Raw genomic sequence first — 22,478 nt, 5'->3', positions numbered from 1 at the left:
TCCGAAAACGCTTTCTGGAAAAGCCAAGTTTTGAGTGCTTTCTTAAACGCTTTAGTGTCTGGTTTGAGACGTAGATCCCGAGGGAGAGTGTTCCATAGCAGTGGACCAGCAATGGAAAGTGCTCTTTCATGGACTGAGTTTAGGTGTGCGGAGTTTGGTGATGGTACTGGCAGTGATCCATTGCTTGCTGACCTGGTATTCCTCTGGTGAGTGTGAAAGTGCAAAGAAGCAGTTAACCAATGCATTTTGCTATTGTAGAGAATTCTGTGAATCAAGGATAGAGCTTTGAACTGGATGTGGTACATAATCAGTAACCAGTGTAGATCTTTTAAAATAGGTGTGATGTGTTCTGTTCTTTTAGTATTGGTTAAGATTCTAGCGGCAGAATTTTGGAGGAGCTGAAGTGGTCTGATTGAGGAAACGAGTGGTCCAAGTAATAGCGTACTGCAGTAATCTGTCCTTGAAAAGATAACCGCTTGTAAAACAGTTCTAAAATCTTGTTTATGTAAAAGTGGTTTTAATCTTTTAAGAAAATTTGTCGCCACGTCTGATCTAAGGTCGTAAAGAACCCCACCCATTTACCTCTTAATGGTTTCACGCCCTCTTGAACTCTCTCTTCAAAGTTCTTTTCAACTTTCCCTTTTGGTACTTGTTGACTTTCGGTATCGTGCCAGTATTTAGCCTTAGATGGAGTTTACCACCCGCTTTAGTCGGCTCAGTGTGCTGCAGCAGTCAAAAAAAGCAAACAGAATGTTAGGAATTATTAGGAAGGGAATGGTTAATAGAACGGAAAATGTCATAATGCCTCTATATCGCTCCATGGTGAGACCCCACCTTGAATACTGTGTACAATTCTGGTCGCTGCATCTCAAAAAAGATATAATTGCGATGGAGAAGGTACAGAGAAGGGCTACCAAAATGATAAAGGGGATGGAACAGCTTCCCTATGAGGAAAGGCTGAAGAGGTTAGGGCTGTTCAGCTTGGAGAAGAGACGGCTGAGGGGGGATATGATAGAGGTCTTTAAGATCATGAGAGGTCTTCAACGAGTAGATGTGAATAGGTTATTTACACTTTCAGATAATAGAAGGACCGGGGGCATTCCATGAAATTAGCAAGTAGAACATTTAAGACTAATCGGAGAAAATTCTTTTTCACTCAACGCACAATTAAGCTCTGGAATTTGTTGCTAGAGGATGTGGTTAGTGCAGTTAGTGTAGCTGGGTTCAAAAAAGGTTTGGATAAGTTCTTGGAGGAGAAGTCCTTTAACTGCTATTAATCAAGTTTACCTAGCTAATAGCCACTTATATTAATATCAGTAGCATGGGATCTTCTTGGTGTTTGGGTACTTGCCAGGTTCTTGTGACCTGATTTGGCCTCTGTTGGAAACAGGATGCTGGGCTTGATGGACCCTTGGTCTGACCCAGCATGGCAATGTCTTATGTTCTTATGTACTCCTTCCGCTCCCCGCTCCCTCCAGTGGCTGAAAAACTGAAGGGCCTTGGAATTCTGAAATGTTGCCATGAGATCCATTGCTGATCTGGACCATGTGTCGCATATCCGCTGAAAGGCTTCTTTGCACAGTTCCCACTCCCCTGGGTCGAGATGATGACGACTGAGGAAATTGGCTTTAACATTGTCGACCCCGGCGATGTGAGAAGCTGTGATACTGACCAGATGTTCCACCCAGCTGATCAGCTGTTGCACTTCCTGCTCCACCGGTTGACTCCGAGTTCCTCCCTGGTGGTTGATGTACGCCACCACGGTCGCATTGTCGAAGAGAACACGGACCGACTTTCCCTGAAGGAGGGGCTGAAGGGTCTGCAATGCCAACCGCACCATTCTGGTCTCCAACCGATTGATTGACCACTGCGCCTCTTCTCTGGAGCACTGGCCCTGGACCGATGTCTGCTGACACACTGCTCCCCAGCCCGAAAGGCTGGCATCCGTGGTGACCACCACCATCCATGCCGAACTTCCAGAGGCACCCCACGCTGCAGATTGTCCGCCAGCAACCACCAATCCAGGCTGGACCGAGCCTCCTTCGTGAGGGGGAGGGGAAGGCGGTATTGTTCGTAAACTGGGTTCCAGGGGGAAAGCAATGCAGACTGTAGTGATCTCATATGCGCAAAGGCCCGGGGAACCAACTCCAAAATGGATGTCATTGATCCAAGGACTCGCAAAAAATCCCATACTAGAGGTATAGGAATGGATAATAAATCTCGGATTTGCGCTTGCAGCTTGAGAAGACGATGTTCCGGAAGAAACACCCTCCTCTGAAGAGTGTCGAATAGGGCACCCAGGAATTCCAGTGACTGAGAGGGATCCAGATGGCTCTTGTCTTTGTTGATGACCCAACCTAGGGACTGCAAGAGGTTGATGACTCTGCGGACCGTCGAGTGGCAGAGAGACTCCGACTTTGCCCGAATCAACCAGTCATCCAGATACAGGTGGACCAACAGACCTTCCTTCCTGAGTTGTGCCGCCACCACGACCATCACTTTGGTAAATATTCTGGGAGCTGTGGCTAGCCTGAATGGGAGAGCTCGGAATTGAAAATGCTGTCCCAGAATGCAAAATCTCAGAAACATCTGATGATCGGAGCAGATTCCGATATTAAGGTAGGCCTTGGTCAAGTTGAGAGATGCAAGAAACTCCCCCTTGTGCATAGAGGCGATGACCGACCTCAGGGTCTCCATGCGGAACCTGGGAATCCTTAGACAACGGTTGACTCTTTTGAGGTCAAGAATGGGTCGAAACGTTCCCTCCTTTTTGGGCACTACAAAGTAAATTAAGTACCGACCTTGCCATTGTTCTGCCTGAGAGACTGGAACTATAGCTCCAAGATCGTTCAGACGCTGCAGGGTGTCCCTTACTGCCTGATGTTTTTCCTGGTAGGAACATGGCGAGACCAGAAACCGGTGTTGAAGCCGTTGAACCAAATCATATCGTAACCTTGACTTATCACCTTGAGAACCCACTGATCTGACGTCCATCTGGTCCATTCCCTGTAAAACAGAGACAGCCTGACTCCTACAACTGGAACCGGAGAATGGACCGGCCCTATTTCATTGGGCAGATTTAGCTCCCCCAGCCGCTTGGGGGTTTCCTGGTCTTCCAAAATGGCGGCCATGAAAGGACTGAGACCAAGACTGCTGCCTGCCCGATGATTGCCTCACCGGAGGAACTGAGGGACGAGAGGACCAGAACCTATTGCCAGACCTAAAACGGGTGCGGGAAGAAAAGGAGCTCCGAGCCCTCAGGCTGTCATCTGGCAGTTTGTCAACCTTATTGTCTCCTAAGCACTGTATTATATCTTCCAAGTCCTTCCCAAAAAGCAATTTACCCTTAAAGGGCAAAGCCCCCAATTGAGGATACATCTGCAGACCAATTTCTTAACCAAAGGAGTCTATGAGCTGACACCACCGACATCATGGATTGAGCCAAAGTCCTCAGAAGGTCATATAAAGCATCTGTGCTGTAGGCCACCGTAGCCTCTAAGCAACCGGCTTGCACCTCCTCTTCGTCCGAAAGTGAAGAATTGTTCTGCAAGGACTGAACCCAAGGCAAAAGCTGCTGCACATGGCCGCCCGCACCCCTAGGGCAGACACCTCAAAAATTCACTTGAGCTGCACCTCCAATTTACGATCCTGCAGATCCTTAAGTACTGTGGCTCCTGTCACTGGAATCGTTGTCCTCTTAGTGACCGCCGATATGGCAGCATCGACCTCCAGGAGCTTTAAAACTTCCAAAGCTTTCTCCAGTAACGGATACAGCTTGTCTATTGCTTTGCCTACCTTCAAGCCCAATTCAGGGCTGTCCCACTCATGGTATAAGAGCTCAGTGACCGAAAGATGGAAGGGAAAGGATGCCTTCGGCCCCCTAAGGCCCACCAACACCGGATCTATATCTCCCATCCTGGTGTCCTTCTGCGGGGCCTCTAGGCCTAACTCGGTTAGGATCGCCGGAATCAGAGGACTAAGCTCATCCCTCCGAAACAGACGGACCACTTTGGGATCATCTCCGTCCGCTATGTGAGGAGCATAAGAACAGAAGAACATGCCATACTGGGTCAGACCAAGGGTCCATCAAGCCCAGCATCCTGTTTCCAACAGTGGCCAATCCAGGCCATAAGAATCTGGCAAGTATCTAAAAATCTAAGTCTATTCCATGTTACTGTTGCTTGTAATAGCAGTGGCTATTTTCTAAGTCAACTTAATTAATAGCAGGTAATGGACTTCTCCTCCAAGAACTTATCCAATCCTTTTTTAAACACAGCTACACTAACTGCACTAACCACATCCTCTGGCAACAAATTCCAGAGTTTAATTGTGCTTTGTGTGAAAAAGAACTTTCTCCGACTAGCTTTAAATGTGCCACATGCTAACTTCACAGCGTGCCCCCTAGTCTTTCTAATATCTGAAAGAGTAAATAACTGATTCACATCTACCTGTTCTAGACCTCTCAAGATTTTAAACACCTCTATCATATCCTCCCTCAGCCGTCTCTTCTCTAAGCTGAAAAGTCCTAACCTCTTTAGTCTTTCCTCATAGGGAAGCTGTTCCATTCCCCTTATCATTTTGGTCGCCCTTCTCTGTACCTTCTCCATCGCAACTATATCTTTTTTGAGATCTGGCGACCAGAATTGTACACAGTATTCAAGGTGCGGTCTCACCATGGAGCGATCCACAGGCATTATGACATTTTCTGTTTTATTCACCATTCCCTTTCTAATAATTCCCAACATTCTGTTTGCTTTTTTGACTGCCGCAGCACACTGAACCGACAATTTTAATGTGTTATCCGCTATGACGCCTAGATCTCTTTCTTGGGTGGTAGCACCTAATATGGAACCTAAAATTGTGTAACTATAGCATGGGTTATTTTTCCCTATGTGCATCATCTTGCACTTATCCACATTAAATTTCATCTGCCATTTCGATGCCCGATTTTCCAGTCTCACAAGGTCTTCCTGCAATTTATCACAATCTGCTTGTGATTTAACTACTCTGAACAATTTTGTATCATCTGCAAATTTGACTACCTCACTCATTGTATTTCTTTCCAGATCATTTATAAATATATTGAAAAGTAAGGGTCCCAATACAGATCCCTGAGGCACTCCACTGCCCACTCCCTTCCACTGAGAAAATTGACCCATTTAATCCTACTCTCTGTTTCCAGTCTTTTAGCCAGTTTGCAATCCACGAAAGGACATCGCCACCTATCCCATGACTTTTTACTTTTCTAGAAGCCTCTCATGAGGAACTTTGTCAAATGCCTTCTGAAAATCCAAGTACACTACATCTACCGGTTCACCTTTATCCACATGTTTATTAACTCCTTCAAAAAAGTGAAGCAGGTTTGTGAGGCAAGACTTGCCCTGGGTAAAGCCATGCTGACTTTGTTCCATTAAACCATGTCTTTCTATATGTTCTGTGATTTTGATGTTTATAACACTTTCCACCATTTTTCCTGGCACTGAAGTCAGGCTAACCGGACTGTAGTTTCCCGGATCACCCCGGAGCCCTTTTTAAATATTGGGCAGAACCAGCTCCCTGACCAGGATCTCCCCCAAGATCTGCATCCGGGAAGGATTTGTCCCGGGGATCCGGTTGGTTCTAGTCGGAGTCATCTGAAGTGGTATCCGGAGAGTGGGATGGCCCAGATCTCAGAGGACGCTTAGATACCGGTTCGGAGCTAATGTTGCATGGTCTTGATCATTTGGAGAGCCGGGCCCTCGGGGCCTGCGCAGAACTATTCCACTGGCGCTTCTTACGCCCTTTCTGCGACTTGTAGGCTTTGTGCAGGAACCTGATAAAATCCCCTGAAAAAGAGGAAGAGGAATCTGAGGCCTCCTCGAGGCCCCCCTCATCGGAGCCTGCTGCCCCAGGCCGCCGTCTGACCTCCATGGGGACTGCCTGCTGCGGTGACAAGGAAGGAGGATCCAACGTTCCCTGCATGGCCTGCTGCATTGCCACGTGCATGATAGCTAAGGTGGCCTCCATTCCTGCGCTGTATCGAAACGGTTCCGGAGGAGGAGAGCTGCCGCACCGAGACTTAGGAGCAGCGCGAGCCGGCTGAATCGCTTCCTTCGCAGATAAAATTGACATGCCCCCCGCCCGGGAAGGCATGCAGAGCAGAGACTCTCCCACGTGCGCGGCAGGCCACGGCATCTGAACAGAAAAACAAAAGGCACGAAATAAAAGAAAAAATCAATACGTTTTCTCCCCCCTTTTCTCGGAGAGACAAAAACACGACAGTGCTGCCAAGCACTGTCTTCGTGAGAAATTGCAATTGCTGTTAACACGTTTTGAACAATGTCCGCAGTACCTGGGACCTGCTCTGTATAGGGTGAGTGAGCCGGGCTCCCCGGTATCACCCCTGCCAGGAGTGGTTGCTTGGTTTAACACCTCTCCAACTCCGGTGGCCTCAGCACCAGGGGGGATAGTCCCTTCAGGACCTCACTACTCCCTGGGAGGCAGAGAAGCATCTGCTAGAAAATTAGACACGCTTTACCTTTTTTTTTTTTAGTTTCTGAAAGGACAAGTCTTTATTTATAAATCTCAGATTAATCCTCACTGAAAACAATCCCTGACTAATCTGACAAAAATAAACTACCACAGACTGCAGGATTTTGCACCTCCACTATCTGCTGGAGACAGAGAAATACTGACGGACTGCAGGTGGCACCTCAGGATATCGGGCAGAGTCAGTCAAAGCTTTCTCTGTCTCCATCTGCTGGAGTGGAGGCAAAACCCAGGGTATGGACTGATCCAGGTACGTACAGGGAACTGTCAGTATGCTTTAAAAGGTGACTGAAAGGTGTGCGTCCAGATGTATTCATGTGGCCAAAAAACCAAATGTCCAAAATTTAAGTGTATAACCCTGTACACCTTGATGAGCACCCAAAATCTGAGTGCCCTCAATCTCACTCAGATTTTATGTATAGGTAAGCACACACCTCAAATAGATGCCGCTAGCAAGTGAACGCCCAAGCAGGTGCCCAACTAAGTGTCCAAAAACTGGGTGCACAACTGGGCGCATGCGCACAAATTTATGGTCCTGAAGAGAGCAACCTAATGCGCATGAAAATGCATGAAAGTTCTGCTGTGGCCTACAACACAGCACACAGTGATCAAGCTAGGAGCAGGGACTAGCCCAAAAAGGCTGCTCAACCTCCTGTAAACTCTCTCAGAGGCGGGAACGAACATCGGATCAGTGCGCCAAGTACAGAGACCGGAAGAAGGAGGAATCCCTACAAAAAAAACCCCTCCTTTTCTGTTCTCTCTCTTTTTTTTAATTTGCTTTCCCTGAGCTCAGCCTGTCCTGGCTGAGTGCAGAATTGGTCTCCAACTGCGGGGGGAGAGGGCATTTACCATCAGTGCTGTGCTCTGCTTCCTGTACCCGCTTGCTTTCAGCTGTCTTTTACAGCTATGTCCACGCCGGCTGGAAACCAGCTACTGGACCAAGGCACTCATCTGAGAGAAAATCCAATATATATCACCTCAGGAATTCTCAACTGAGGGAGGGACCATATGGTATCACCACAGGAGAGCAGGGTGAATTAATTTTCTTTCTTCTTTTCTCCTTCTGAAAAATTTAAGCAATCCCCAGTAGGGAGATGCACGTCCACCGTCTGCTGGAGACAGAGAATATTGGCGGGCTGATGTCACTGCAGGGGTATATATACTGTGATGTCAGCTTTGCTCCGTCTCCATCTGCTGGTAGAGGTGCATAACCCACATGTTCTGCATCCACCTGTTTAAACACTAAGAAATAATGAAATTGTGTCAAGATAATTGAAGCAGACAAAGTTGACTCTGTAGGAATAATCAGAAGAAAAAACCTAGGGCCCAAAACCTGTTGTTCACAAACAAACAGAATTTCTTGAAATTATATTTTCCAACAAATATAAAGCCTCATGGTGCACCCCTGAATTGAAAGCTATCAAACGCTTACTAAGACAGGCTGAAAAAAAATGGAGAAGAAACCCTTGCCCTCAGCTGAAAGACAGTTTCAGAACCATCCTTTATATATACAGAACAGACATTGAGAAAGCCAAGCGAGAATTCTATGCTAAGAAAATACATAACTATCAATTCAATCCCAGAACCCTATTTGCATATGCCAATGATCTCACACAACCCATTCAAAACTCACACAAAAGTTCCAATCAATAAAAACCTGCGAAGAAGTAGCCCAATTTTTCAATGACAAAATTGCAGCCCTAATCACAAAAAACCCCAACGTGAACGATGAAACTACAAAACTCTCAAGCATACCGAACATGAAATGGACACATTTTGAGAACGTTGCCTCAATCGAAATTGAGGCAATCATCCAAAAAATAAATCCAGCTGCACACCCCCTCGATCCCATTCCAATAAAAATTCTAAAACAAGTTTCCAACATCATTGCCAAACCCATAGCTGACATAGTCAACTTATCACTCGATCAAGGCATTTTTCCAGACAACCTAAAATGTGCGATCATCAAACCTATCCTTAAAAAACCGCAACTTGATGAATTCGATCCAGCAAACTTCAGGCCCATTTCAAATCTTCCCCTTCATAGCCAAGGATCCTTGAAAACATCGTTAACCAACAACTCTCCAAGCCACCTGGAAACCAATAATATATTATACCCAGCCCAACACGGCTTCAGGAAATGTCTTAGCACAGAAACGCTACTCTCCCTCTCTGACACAATCCTCAGAGGACTAGACAGTGGTCACTCCTATCTACTTATTCTACTTGACATCTCTGCAGCATTTGACACCGTGGAACCACAAATAACACTAAACAGACTAAGAGAAATTGGCCTATGCGACCTCACAATTAACTGGTTCAACTCACTCAGATCTGACAGATCGTACAAAGTAAGACTAACTCAAACAGAATCCAAACAGATACCCCTCCCAAATGACGTCCACAAGGCTCATCCCTATCATCCACCCTATTCAACATATTACATGACGCCACTGTGTAAATTTCTAGACGGATTAAGATTATCCTACTAATATAATGCAGACACCGTATAAATCCTAACTCCCTTAAAAGACTCCCTCAATAATACATTAAAACTTTGGGACACTTATCTATCAACAATAAGACACTACTATCACAACTATCTCTCAACAACGACAAAACAGAATCCTATATATAAATCCAACAAACTTACCGCATCCACCCTGCCCTGACCAAGCTTCCTGCCAATCAAAAATCAAACAGTCTCTACAGTAAAAGACCTAGGCATTGTTCTAGATAATGACCTAAAGCTTAAAAAACACATTAACTCCATGATAAGAGACAGATACTACAAACTCCAGGTCTTGAGAAAACTCAAACTGCTTCTATGCTTCCACGACTATCGAACAATACGTCAAGCACTACTTTTCTCAAAACGCGACTACTGCAATGCCCTTCTAAGACCAATCCAACTACTACAAAATGCTGCCTCTAGAGCTCTTACAAACAGCAAAATATCAGAACATATCACACCCATCCTTATGGCACAGTTACTCAACCTGTTATGTTGTAATTTCCTTTCTGCCTTCATATGTTTTCTGTAAACCGATGTGATGTGTCAAACTAATGTCGGTATATAAAAGCGCTAAATAAAATTTAAAAAAATAAAAATACATTGGCTGCCCGTTCCATATAGAATTCAGTACAAAGTCATAACCCTCATCCACAAAATTCTTCACAATGACAAGTCTGACTGGCTGAATGCTTCCATACACTTTCACATCACAGAAAGGAACCTTCACTCCACAAACACTGGACTTCTTCCAATCCCCTCTCCGATGGTGGCACACTGGAAATCAACGTGCACTATCACTCGCAAGACCTGCCCTATGGAACAAGCTTCCAACAGAGCTAAGAACAGAACCAACGACCCAAACATTCAAGAAGAACTTAAAAACTTGGCTCTTTCAAAAAGCCTTTATAGCAATAACATGACATCGACTAAAATTGCCCACAGACCCAGTGAGAAAGAACTTATTGCCTACCCACAAAAATCCATGACTACTCCCGCCTGAAACTCTATGATAATTCTTATTATGACGAAACTCTATGACAATTCCCATAATGACAAATAACCTTACTCCTTGTTAACCTCTGTCAAGCTCCTGTTTATACCTTATAACTTGTTAACGTGTTTAGTTCATCTAAAGTTATTTCCATGTTTACTCTGTTAACTTTCTCAATTTCCTGTTAACTTGTTATTTATTTATTTGAATTTTTTTCTATACTGGCATTCGCGATGGGAATCGCATCATGCCGGTTTACAATTAACAAGGTGTGACAAAAAGGAAAATAGTAAGAATATTAACAAGTGCTAAAAGAAAAAAATAGCAGTTACAATAAAACAGGGACATAATACAACTTGGAATGGTGAGAAGGCGATAGTAAATTAACAGTGAAAAATAAAGAATAAAATAGATAAGTACAAACCTGCAATTTAAAAGAGATTGTAACATTAAGGAGTTGTTCAAAGTCAGTTCATCTAAAGTTAATTCCATGTTTATCTGTAAAACAATAGGAAACTTTGTCATTTCCAGCACCACTTGTTTCCCTGTAAACCAATGTGATATGTCGGTATATAAAAATAAATAAATACTGAAAATCTCTACCTTAAAGAGTCTAAGAGAAGCAAGAAGGAAAACAATTGAGGAGACCTGAACGGCATAGTGTATATATTTTACATAATGTATAAGAGTTCTTCAATTTGAGCGGAGTGCCTTCCCCGGAAAGCACAGTTTACCACGTTATATGGTAACTCTCTCGGTGGCTCCCTTTTAGTCACTGGTCCTTTTCCTTCCCTGCCTACGTTTCCTCCTTTTCCTTTGTCTCTCCTTTTCCAATGGCTCCCTCTTCCCTCCCCCTGGTTTTAATGTATTTTCCTCCTTCCTGTTACATTGTAAACGACAATGATGTACCCACGATATCGGTATATTAAAAGCCAAATAATAAATAAATAAAGAAAGAAAGAAAAGCATTTAGAAATGAGCAAACATGGTTCAACCAGGTCTGCAGACAAAGACAGACTGAGTAGGCTACTTGCGGCAGCAAGGTGGGAAGTCCTGTATGTGTCAAATGTAGGGTAGACTATGCCTCTTCTTTAGTGTGGCAAATTCCACAATGGGAGTTTTCAAGGGTATGTGGGTTCAATGCCTAAAGGGTGTGTAATTGGTGATTCGTCAAGCCCCCTTGTAGAGTGCGGTGTATAGAAGCTTGTGGCAGTGGTAATGGAGTAGGTGTGAGATGTATGGAGCCTGGGCCTTGAAGTTTCATTGGATTTGCAGGAGTAGGGGTGTCCTTTCCTATATGTGATAGGTTAATCCACGAAGATCTGAACCTTACACATCAAAGAGAGGATTTCGGAAGAAAAAGAGTGTCTAGCACTGCACTGAGATTTGAAGAGACAGAAGCTTTCTGAACTTGCCTTCTGTAGCATAAGGAACTGGATTGGCATTTTTGTTGCTTGAGGAATTTATTAGACTATTTTTCCTGCTTTTGATTTTTTTTACATCCTTTACTGTGTTCATTTTGAATCAATGAATATCTTTTCTGTCTGGAACACAATTTTTGGAGTGTGGAGTTTTTTTCAAGAGAGATTCTCTTTAGGGTAGTAAAGGTTAAGCCCGTCCTCATCACAGAACCCATGTTCCCACCCCTGCAACAAGTTGGTCAGTGCTCAGCAGTACTTGAAGTGTGACGCTCTTGAAAAACAGGGGGTTGGGGGGGGGGCACAGGTGGTGTGTACCACAAGTAACGCTTTCTGGCCTTTTCAAAAACTTTGGACAAGCACTCCTCATCATTGCCATCCAATGACTGCACTCACTTGTGTGGAGGGTAGAGGGGATTTATTCTCTGCCACCGCTTCTACCCCTCTCCTCCAGCCCAGACCCTCTTTCTCCTCTGCCCTGGTGGGGGGCAGCCTCCTTCTTTGGCGTCTGGCAGAATGGAATGGGCAGGCAGAGCACGGATGTTCTCAGCGGACGGGATAATGTCTGTCAGCCATCCCATCCCTGCACCGCAAGCATTCTTAAAACTCATGGCACTCCCTGGCTGCTGATCTTGTGAGTTTAGCAGTCAGGAAGTACCAGCCACCTGCCCTACCCTGAGATCCTGGTGTCTTAAATAGTGGCTCCTTTCACCAGTCTCCGGAGCCTTCAACTGCAGCAAATTAATGAAAAGCAAATCTACCACAGTACAAAAAGCTTCCAGATTGGCAACGTGGCCTGAGCTGTGAGGCAATCATCACTGTTGATCTATCCTGCTCTTTTACGGAGAACTCAGCTCTTCCTCACTCTCATTTTCTCTCCTCCTTCACATGCCTTTCATCTCTCTATCTCGCCTCGTTAGCTCTCAATTCTTCTCTCCCACTCTCCATTTTTTAACTTGCCAGCCCACCTCTCCCTTATTCTAATTTCTTCTCTCCTCCTCCTAGCTCTCCCTTGTCTCAGTTCCTCTCCTCTCTCACCTGACTCATCAGACTCAGCTGCAGTTGTGTCACAGAAGCAGAAATTGGTTCCTTTTGGATCAGTCTGATAAAGAGTTGGGGACCTGAGAACGTTCCTTCCTGCAGCACATTCAATGATCCGTGACTTGACCAGGGACATGAGTGTTGGAGCCAGTTTCTTCTCACTGGCCTGGGGAATGATGAAGTGCAGTAACTTTGTGCTAAATGTCTGGCCAATTACTGCAGCGCATTTCACCACAATCTGCTCCGTAGGACTCATGCAATCCAGCTGAGCAAGAGCAATACCTGTGCAAAAGAAGAAAGAGTGACTGCCTGGGCAAGGAGGTATCAAATAGCATCTATGCAATCCCTGTGTGAAAAAAAAACATAACACAAGCTGGCAGAGAGGAGATAAATCTGTCTCTGACTGTAAGTGGCTCATCTCTCTCTCATCCTCTGCATTTGCAATACAGAATGTCACAAACAGTGGTATTAGAGGATGGTCTCAGTGTATTGTACAAGTGTGAGCAGAAGGACTATCTGTCAAACAACAAAAGCTGCTGCCTCCTGCTAAAAATTGCTCTCTAATGGACGGCCGTCACTCTGGACATCTGGGTCAGAGAACATCTCATATAGCATTAAAGGATAGTCTGCCGGGCTCACTGACGTTCTCTCACCCTTCATCACTAAGATGTCAATATTCAGGCAAGTGAGGAGCAGATAAGTTAGCCAGATAAACCTACCGGGCTAGCTTAGAATGGATATTCAACAGACGTTGGCCAGATAAGTTTATCTGGCTCAATTTAAGACTGCTCTTGTGCAGTTCTAAAGTTATCCAGCTAACTTATTTATTTTATTTATTTATTTATTTTTAATTTTTATAGACCGAAGTTCTTGTAGGAACTACAAATCAATCCGGTTTACATACAACTTTTAAATGCCCAAAAAGAGTAGTGGGCTTTACATAGAACAGTTGAACAATAAAACAGGTAACAATAGAACTAACAATAATGCTGGAACAAATAGAATAGATAACCAATTAAACATAGTAATATAGTAATAAATATTATATAGAAAAATAAATATAAAAGAGATAGAGTAAATGGAGTGTGAGTACAGTATAAATACAAAAGATGAAAGAGCTCAAAAATTAAGGTACAGTTGAAAAAAAATCGTAATAGGAAAAACAGCGCGATAACCCATGATTTGGGTTAAAAGACTTGATTAGGTAGCATTAGATGTCTGGGAAGGCTTGACGGAAAAGCCATGTTTTTAGCTTTTTTTTGAACTCCTGATGACTTGGTTCTAGTCTTAGATCTGGGGGGAGCGCATTCCATTGGTGGGGGCCTCCTGAAGATAGTGCTCTTTTGCTCAGTGATGATTTTACCTGTGGGGCTTGCAATGTGCCTTTGTATGCGCTTCTAATTGGTCTGGATGAAGTATGAGGTTGGAGTTGGGTGCTTAACATGATCGGAGCAAGATTGTATGTTGCTTTGTGAATAATTGTGAGCACTTTATAGAGGATCCTGTGGTTAATAGGAAGCCAATGTAGGTTACGAAGGATTGGAGTGATGTGATCTCTTTTATTAGAGTTTGTAAGTATTCTGGCAGCGGCGTTTTGAACCATTTGTAAGGGTTTGATGGTATTTGAGGGTAGACCGAGAAGGAGGGAGTTGCAATAATCGAGCTTAGATAGTATGATGGATTGAAGACTAGCCGGAAGTCAGAGAAGTGAAGGAGGGGTTTTAGCTTTCTGAGGACTTGCAGTTTGAAAAAGCAGTCCTTTGCGGTATTGTTTACAAACTTTTTTAGGTTTAGATTGTTGTCTAGCCAGGTTCCAAGATCCCTGACGTCTGGTGAGAACTTGCTAATTGAGTTTGGTTGAGAGGAGCTTGAAGAGATGGTGAGGGGATCTTGGGAGATAATGAGCATTTCGGTTTTGTTGGCATTCAATACTAAATTGAGGCTTGAGAGTAAGTCTTTAATTGGCTGTAGACAGTCATTCCAGTAGCTGATCGTTTTTTGAAGGGATTCTGAAATTGGGATAAGGATTTGGATGTCATCTGCGTAGAGGTAATGGATAAGCTTGAGGTTTGAGAGCAGGTGGCAAAGAGGGAGGAGATAGATATTGAAGAGGGTGGGTGAGAGTGAAGATCCTTGAGGGACTCCTTGATCTGAAAGAACTGGAAGCGATTCCTTGTTGTTTATCCTGACTTTATAGAATCTGTTGCTTAGGAAGGACTGAAACCAGCTGAGAGCTGAGCCTTTGATACCTATGTTGGCTAGTTGGTCTATAAGTATGGTGTGTTTTACCGTATCAAAGGCCGTATCAAACTTAACCAGATAATGCTGAAAACTGGCATTTATCTGTCTGACATAGCTGGATAAGTAGCTCTGCCCCTGAGATAGCTGGATAACATTTTATCTGGCTATGTTGGGGTGATGAGTATGGCAGAAGTTTTGAATCCTGCCCAGCTAAATATGAACTTAGTCAGAAAAATGGCATTGGAGATCCGGCTCTAGTTATCATTTATTTTAGTTCTATTCCTGTTACCAGGCACTGTAAGTCTGACTGGATGAACATAGCCTGCTAACCTGCATTACTTGTTTCATATTCAGCAGTGCTGGGTATCTTTACCTGGATATTCAGCACCACTTAGACAGATAAGTCTGCCACTAACAGCCCAGATGTCCCCAACCAGACTTATCTGGCTAAGTTTATCCAGATAGTGTGGAAAATTGGTGCTAGTGGATAACCTTTAGCCCTTCCTTGAAACTTGCCTTTCTCCTGCCTCTTTTTATTTGGGTAAACTTGATGTGGCAGAGCCTCCCGGTCTGGCCAGCACTTGACAATGTCCTTTAGTAAGGAGCCATCCATACCCGGAGGGTCTGCACTGGATGCCTGAACACATTTCAGTTTAAGGAAGCAGTCACAAAGTAAGGATGTTCCCGTTTTACACTCTGGTGACCCTCCCAGCTTCACCCAAAAGGGACACCTCACAGCGCGCTCCCTGTCAGAGAGAGAGCAAAAGGGCGCTGACCAGGAGACCTAGGTGGGCAAGCTCCAGTGGCAGATCCTGCTGCGAGAGCAGTGAAGGCAGAAGAGAGATAGCAAATGTTGCTTACCTGATGTAACAGGTGTTCTCACAGGACAGCAGGATGTTAGTCCTCACAAATGGGTGACATCGAGGATGGAGCCCAACCACGGAAAACTTCTGTCAAAGTTTCAGCAACTTTGACTGGCCCCTACTGCCGTGCTGGGCATGCCCAGCACGGCACTAACCCTGCAGCCAGCAGGGGTCTCCCTTCAGTCTTGTTTTCAAAGCTACAGGCAGTGCCGAAAAATAAAATAAACAAACCCAACACCGCGGGGTGGTGGGCGGGTTTCATGAGGACTAACATCCTGCTGTCCTGTGAGAACACCTGTTACATCAGGTAAGCAACATTTGCTTTCTCACAGGACAAGCAGGATGGTTGTCCTCACAAATGGGTGAGTACCGAGCTGAGGATGTCCTGACTTGCACCAAATGTACCCAACGGTGTGCAACAGGCACAACAACTGTGGTGGAATTTGGTGAAGGGCATCCGCACCCAACCGGGAGGTGGAAGGGTGTTGGTACGTCAAGTTGGAAAAAGGTTACGCAAGACAGATTGGCCGAAGATGGAATCTTGTCTTCCAGCTTTATCCAAACAATAGTGGGCTGCAAAGGTATGGAGGGAACTCCAGGTTGCAGCTTTGCAGATGTCAGGAAGCGGCACCGATCGAAGGTGTGCTACTGAAGTCGCCATGGCCCTCACAGAATGTGCTTTAACACGGTCTTGGAAAGGAATGCCAGCTTGCTCGTAGCAAAAGGAAATGCAGTCCGCCAACCAGGAGGAAAGAGCCTGCTTACCCACAGGTTGTCCTAACTTGTTAGGATGGAAAGAGACGAATAATTGAGTGCTCTTTCTGTGAGAAACTGTACGGTCTAGATAAAAAGCCAGAGCTCGTTTACAGTCTAGGGTATGCAGAGTCTGTTCCCCTGAGTTGGAGTGGGGCCTGGGAAAGAAGATAGGTAGTATGATGGATTGATTGATATGAAACTCCGAAACTACCTTAGGTAAAAACTTAGGGTGAGTGCGGAGTACTGCCCGGTCCTGCAGGAGTTTAGTGTAAGGCGGATAGGTAACTAGGGCCTGTAATTCACTAACCCTGCGAGCAGAAGTGATAGCCAAAAGGAATAACACTTTCCATGTGAGATATTTTAGGTCACAGGAGTGCAGAGGTTCGAAAGGTGGTTTCATAAGGCGACCAAGAACCAGGTTAAGGTCCCAAGATGGGGCCGGAGGACGTAAAGATGGCTTCAAATGGAGCAAGCCTTTAAGAAAACGTGTAACAAGGGGTTGTACTGAAATAGGGACACCCCCGATACCTTTATGGAAGGCGGCTACCGCACTGACATGCATTCTAATGGAAGAGGTCTTTAGACCTGATTCTGATAGATGCCAGAATTAGTCCAAGAATTTAGAGATTGGACAGGAAAGGGGATCAAGGGACTGAGAAGTACACCATGATGTATACCTTTTCCATTTGTAGGAATAAGATTTCCTTGTGGAAGGCTTTCGTGAAGCGATCAGGACACGAGAAACTGAATCCGAAAGGTTAAATGGTTGAAGGACTAACCTTTCAACATCCATGCCGTCAGGGACAAGGCCTGGAGGTTGGGATGGAGGAGGCATCCGTCGTTTTGAGTGATCAGATGCGGGTCCTTTCCCAGAGGAATGTGCCTGCGGATGGAGAGATCCTGGAGTATGGGAAACCACACTTGGCGTGGCCAGTGTATTACACCCACATTGCATTACACAGATAATAATTCCCCAATATCACGGAAAAACCAGGAGTCAAGAAAAGGAGATCCATTAGGCTCAGGTAGGACCCAAAGTCATCCATTCTTGACAGATGAGCAGCCAACAGGTACACCCTCCCACTCAAACAGGTCATTAAGAAATTCTTTACAATCCAGGATTACAGTGGGCTCTGGTAGAATTAGACCTGTGATAAGGAGACACACAATGTACCAAATGCAAAAAGAACAAGCCCTCTCTATATTAAAAACTGAGGAAGTTCTTGAGAAAAACATTGCAGTATTACCAGAAAAGAGAGAAAAAACACAATGCATGCAGTATTTCAAGATCCATAACCAAAAGAAAAATCTAATTGAGATGGATAACTCTGTCAACAGTGGCACAACTACAAACAGAAAGAGTAAAGTGAATAACAAATCTCAACTAATATCTCATAAGGAGTCCAGGAAAAGCAATAACCTTAAAGAGAGTACCTGGAAGGCTATGACCACAAATGCTCATAGTTTGGGAAATAAAATCCCAGATCTGCATGCCCTAATGGCTGAGGCAGAATTGGACATTGTTGCTATCACAGAAACATGGTTCACAGAATCTCATGAATGGGATACAACAATACCAGGCTACAACTTGTTAAGGAAGGACAGAGAGGATAGAAAAGGGGGAGGTGTGGCTCTTTATGTCAGAAACAACATCCAAACATCTGAGCTACAAGGAAGTTGGGGTAAAGAAGAAGCTCTATGGGTCGACCTAAAAAAAGATGACGGAGTGTCCATTTATATTGGAGTGGTTTACAGGCCTCCAAACCAAAAGGAAGAGCTGGACAGAGATCTGATTGAAGACATCCATAAGATAGGTAAGAAGGGAGAAGTGGTGATCGTGGGTGACTTTAATATGCCAGATGTAGACTGGAAAATCCCCTCTGCAGAAACTAAAAATAGTAGAGCAATAATGGATGCCATGCAAGTATCTTTGTTCAAACAAATGGTGTTGGAACCCACGAGAGAAGGTGCTATACTCAACTTATTGCTCAATAATGCAGATAATGTCTCAGATGTCCAGGTGGGCGCCCACCTCAGCAGCAGTGATCATCGAACGGTATGTTTTAATATCACTAATAGAATAGGGAAAAGAACCACAAAGACCCGAGTTTTACAGTTCAAAAACACAGACTTTGAGGAAATGGGAAAGTACCTGGAGGAAGAACTTAAAGGATGGGAGAACGAGAGAGATGTGGATCAGCAGTGGACCAATCTAAAAGGAGCAATCACCAAGGCAACTGCTCTATATGTTAGAAACATAAAGAAAAGCAAAAGAAAATTGAAACCTATCTGGTTCTCAAAGGAGGTGGCTGACAAAATTAAAGCTAAAAGAACAGCATTCAAGAAATATAAAGGATCCCAAAGGGAGGAGCACAAAGAAGAATATTTGTATCAACTGAGGGAGACGAAGAAAACAATCAAGTTGGCAAAGAATCAAGCAGAAGAGAGGATTGCCAAGGAGATAAAAAATGGTGACAAAACATTTTTCAGATACATCAGCGAAAAGAGAAAGGTCCAAAGTGGTATAGTGAAATTGAAAGGTGGTAATGATCAATGTGTGGAGACAGACGAAGAAATGGCAGAAATATTAAACGAATACTTCAGCTCTGTGTTCACTAAAGAAGACCCTGGAGAAGGACCATCTCTACACAACAAGAAACTGGAGGGAAGTGGAATAGATGAAAATCCTTTTACAGTAGAAAATGTGTGGGAAGAGCTAAAGAACCTGAAAGTGGACAAAGCCATGGGGCCTGATGGGATTCATCCAAGGATATTGAGGGAGCTCAGAGATGTTCTGGCGGGTCCACTGTGTGACCTGTTCAATAGATCCCTAGAAACGGGAGTGGTGCCGAGAGACTGGAGAAGAGCGGTGGTGGTCCTGCTTCACAAGAGTGGGAACAGGGAGGAGGCTGGCAACTACAGGCCGGTTAGCCTCACTTCGGTGGTGGGAAAAGTAATGGAGTCTCTGCTGAAAGAGAGAATAGTGAACTATCTACAGTCCGGAGAATTGATGGACCAGAGGCAACATGGATTCACCAGGGGAAGATCCTGTCAGACAAATCTGATTGACTTTTTTGACTGGGTAACCAAGGAATTGGACCAAGGAAGAGCGCTCGATGTCATATACTTGGATTTCAGCAAAGCTTTTGATACGGTTCCACACAGGAGACTGGTGAATAAAACGAGAAGCTTGGGAGTGAGTGACAAGGTGGTGACCTGGATTGCAAATTGGTTGACGGACAGAAGACAATGTGTGATGGTAAATGGAACCTTCTCTGAAGAGAGAGCGGTTTTAAGTGGTGTACCGCAAGGATCGGTGTTGGGACCGGTCCTGTTCAATATCTTTGTGAGCGACATTGCGGACGGGATAGAAGGTAAAGTTTGTCTTTTTGCGGATGACACTAAGATCTGCAACAGAGTGGTCACACCGGAAGGAGTGGAGAGAATGAGACGGGATCTAAGGAAACTGGAAGAGTGGTCGAAGATATGGCAGCTGAGATTCAATGCCAAGAAGTGCAAGTCATGCATATGGGGAGCGGAAATCCGAATGAACTGTATTCGATGGGGGGGGAAAGGCTGACGTGCACGGAGCAGGAGAGGGACCTTGGGGTGATAGTGTCTAATGATATGAAGTCTGCGAAACAATGCGACAAGGCGATAGCAAAAGCCAGAAGAATGCTGGGCTGCATAGAGAGAGGAATATCGAGTAAGAAAAGGGAAGTGATTATTCCCTTGTACAGGTCCTTGGTGAGGCCTCACCTGGAGTACTGTGTTCAGTTCTGGAGACCGTATCTACAAAAAGACAAAGACAAGATGGAAGCGGTACAGAGAAGGGCGACCAGGAAGGTGGAGGATCTCATCGCATGACGTACGAGGAGAGATTGAAGAATCTAAATATGTACACCCTGGAGGAAAGGAGGAGCAGAGGTTGATATGATACAGACTTTAGATACTTGAAAGGTTTTAATGATCCAAAGGCACGACAACCTTACCATAGAAAAAAATCAGCAGAACCAGGGGTCACGATTTGAAGCTCCAGGGAGGAAGATTCAGAACCAATGTCAGGAAGTATTTCTCACGGAGAGGGTGGTGGATGCCTGGAATGCCCTTCCGGAGGAAGTGGTGAAGACCAGAACTGTGAAGGACTTCAAAGGGGCGTGGGATAAACACTGTGGATCCATAAGTCAAGAGGCCGCCATGAAGAGTGGGTGACTCGCCAGAATGATGGCTACTGCCTGGAGACAATACTCTTATTCAATAAACATACACATGGTTACTGTGACTCCAACATCACTCTAAGCTTTCAACAGCAAAGAGGAAATGTGGAAAAAGGATTTGCACTCACAAAGACGGGAGTAGCTGGCTTGTTACGGCGTTATACCCAAACCAAATATCCAAATTACTACCTCCACCTTCCTCTATTCCTGATGCCTTTCAACTAGCTTTATCACTCCATTCTTATACTTCACTTTCAATGCATATCCAGCATAGTTCTCTGCTTCAACAGCAGGGGAAAAGAAAAACTGTTACTTCACACATCCAGCAGAGCTCTCTGCTTAAACGGCAGGGGAGAAGAAAAAAGGGTTCGCACTCACAAAGCGGGGAGTAGCTGCTTGTTACGGCGGTTACTACCCCAAACCAAATGTACCTGATACTTCACTCTCGACGCATATCCAGCATGGCTCTCTGCTTCAACGACATGGGAGAAAGACTGATACATCACAAATTTCCAGCATAGCTCTCTGCTTCAACGGCAGGGGGAAAAGAAAAACTGATACTTCACGCATATCCAGCATAACTTCAACGGCAGGGGAGAAGAAAAAAGGATTCACACTCACAAAGCGGGGAGTAGCTGGCTTGTTACGGCGGGTTACTACCCCCAAACCAAATGTGCCTGATACTTCACTTTCAATGCATATCCAGCATAGCTCTCTGCTTCAACGGCAGGGGAGAAGAAAAAAAACTGATACCTCACGCATATCCAGCATAGCTCCCTGCTTCAACGGCAGGGGAGAAGATAAACAACCAATAAGGGCTGTATAACATAATCTGGGTAAAAAAACAAATAAGCATGGGTGTAGCTTGCTTATTGCGGCGGTTACTACCCTACTACCCTCTAACTAATCAAGCTAGATATTTCACTTGGATGCAGCTCCATCACCCGCTCTCTAACATTAATGGCGGGGGTGGAAGGGAATTAGAACCAAGAGCTAAGAGAAACAGATAAGTATGAGGAGAAGAAATGAGGGAAGCTTGCTGGGCAGACTGGATGGGCCATTTGGTCTTCTTCTGCCGTCATTTCTATGTTTCTATGTTTCTATGTTTCTATGTTTCTATATCAGGATCATAGTTCCCCTGTCCTGACGCAGCTTCACGAGAGTCTTCGACAGAAGAGGAAGTGGAGGGAATGCATAGAGCAGACTGGTTGTCCACGTGAGGGAGAATGCATCCCTCAGCCGAGAGTGCTGGCTCCGAATGAGAGAGCAGTAATTGTCCACTTTGTGGTTCTGAGGGGACGCAAAGAGGTCTATGTGGGGATAACCCCATTTGTGAAACAGAGAGGTCGCTACCAAGGGGTCGAGTGACCACTCGTGTGGTTGGAAGACACGACTCAGCTGGTCTGCCAATACATTGTCTACTCCCGGCAGGTAGGTGGCCCTGAGGTACATAAAGTGGGAGAGGGCTTCTGCCCAGATCTGCGCAGCTTCCTGACACAGAAGGAAGGAGCCTGTGCCTCCCTGCTTGTTTATGTACCACATGGCCACCTGGTTGTCCGTCTGAATTAAGATTGTGTGGTTTGATAGGCAATCTTGAAAGGTCCTGAGAGCATATCGGATTGCTCTCAGTTCCATGAAATTTATCTGGTGTTTGGCTTCCTCTGGTGACCAGAACCCTTGAGTTTGTAAATTGTTTACATGGGCTCCCCAACCGATGTTGGAAGCGTCGGTAGTGAGGATTACTTGGGGATCTGGTGGAAGAAAAGGCAAGCCCTGTAGGAGGTTGGATTGATTTGTCCACCAGGCAAGAGACAGATGGAGAGCATCGGTGATGCGAACAATGGAGGACAGAGGCTGAACAGCTTGTGCCCATTGCAGTCGCAGAGTCCATTGCATGACTCTCATGGC

General features: G+C 44.9%; 1 protein-coding gene across 1 annotated transcript in view; it reads right to left on the bottom strand.

The window, feature by feature from the left end:
* The window catches only part of LOC115093343 (adenylate cyclase type 10-like), a gene marked incomplete in the record, with an annotated part of 787,628 nt that overhangs the window by 359,346 nt on the left and 405,804 nt on the right, over positions 1-22,478 (bottom strand). Inside the window, 1 exon segment of the mRNA XM_029604970.1 lies at positions 12,491-12,775. Coding sequence (XP_029460830.1) covers positions 12,491-12,775 — 285 coding nt within the window.

This window comes from Rhinatrema bivittatum, chromosome 6 (assembly GCF_901001135.1).
Source record: "Rhinatrema bivittatum chromosome 6, aRhiBiv1.1, whole genome shotgun sequence".
Classification (NCBI taxonomy): Eukaryota; Metazoa; Chordata; class Amphibia; order Gymnophiona; family Rhinatrematidae; genus Rhinatrema; species Rhinatrema bivittatum.
Note: the sequence above shows the minus strand (reverse complement) of the source record. Positions and strands in the feature narration are given on the sequence as shown.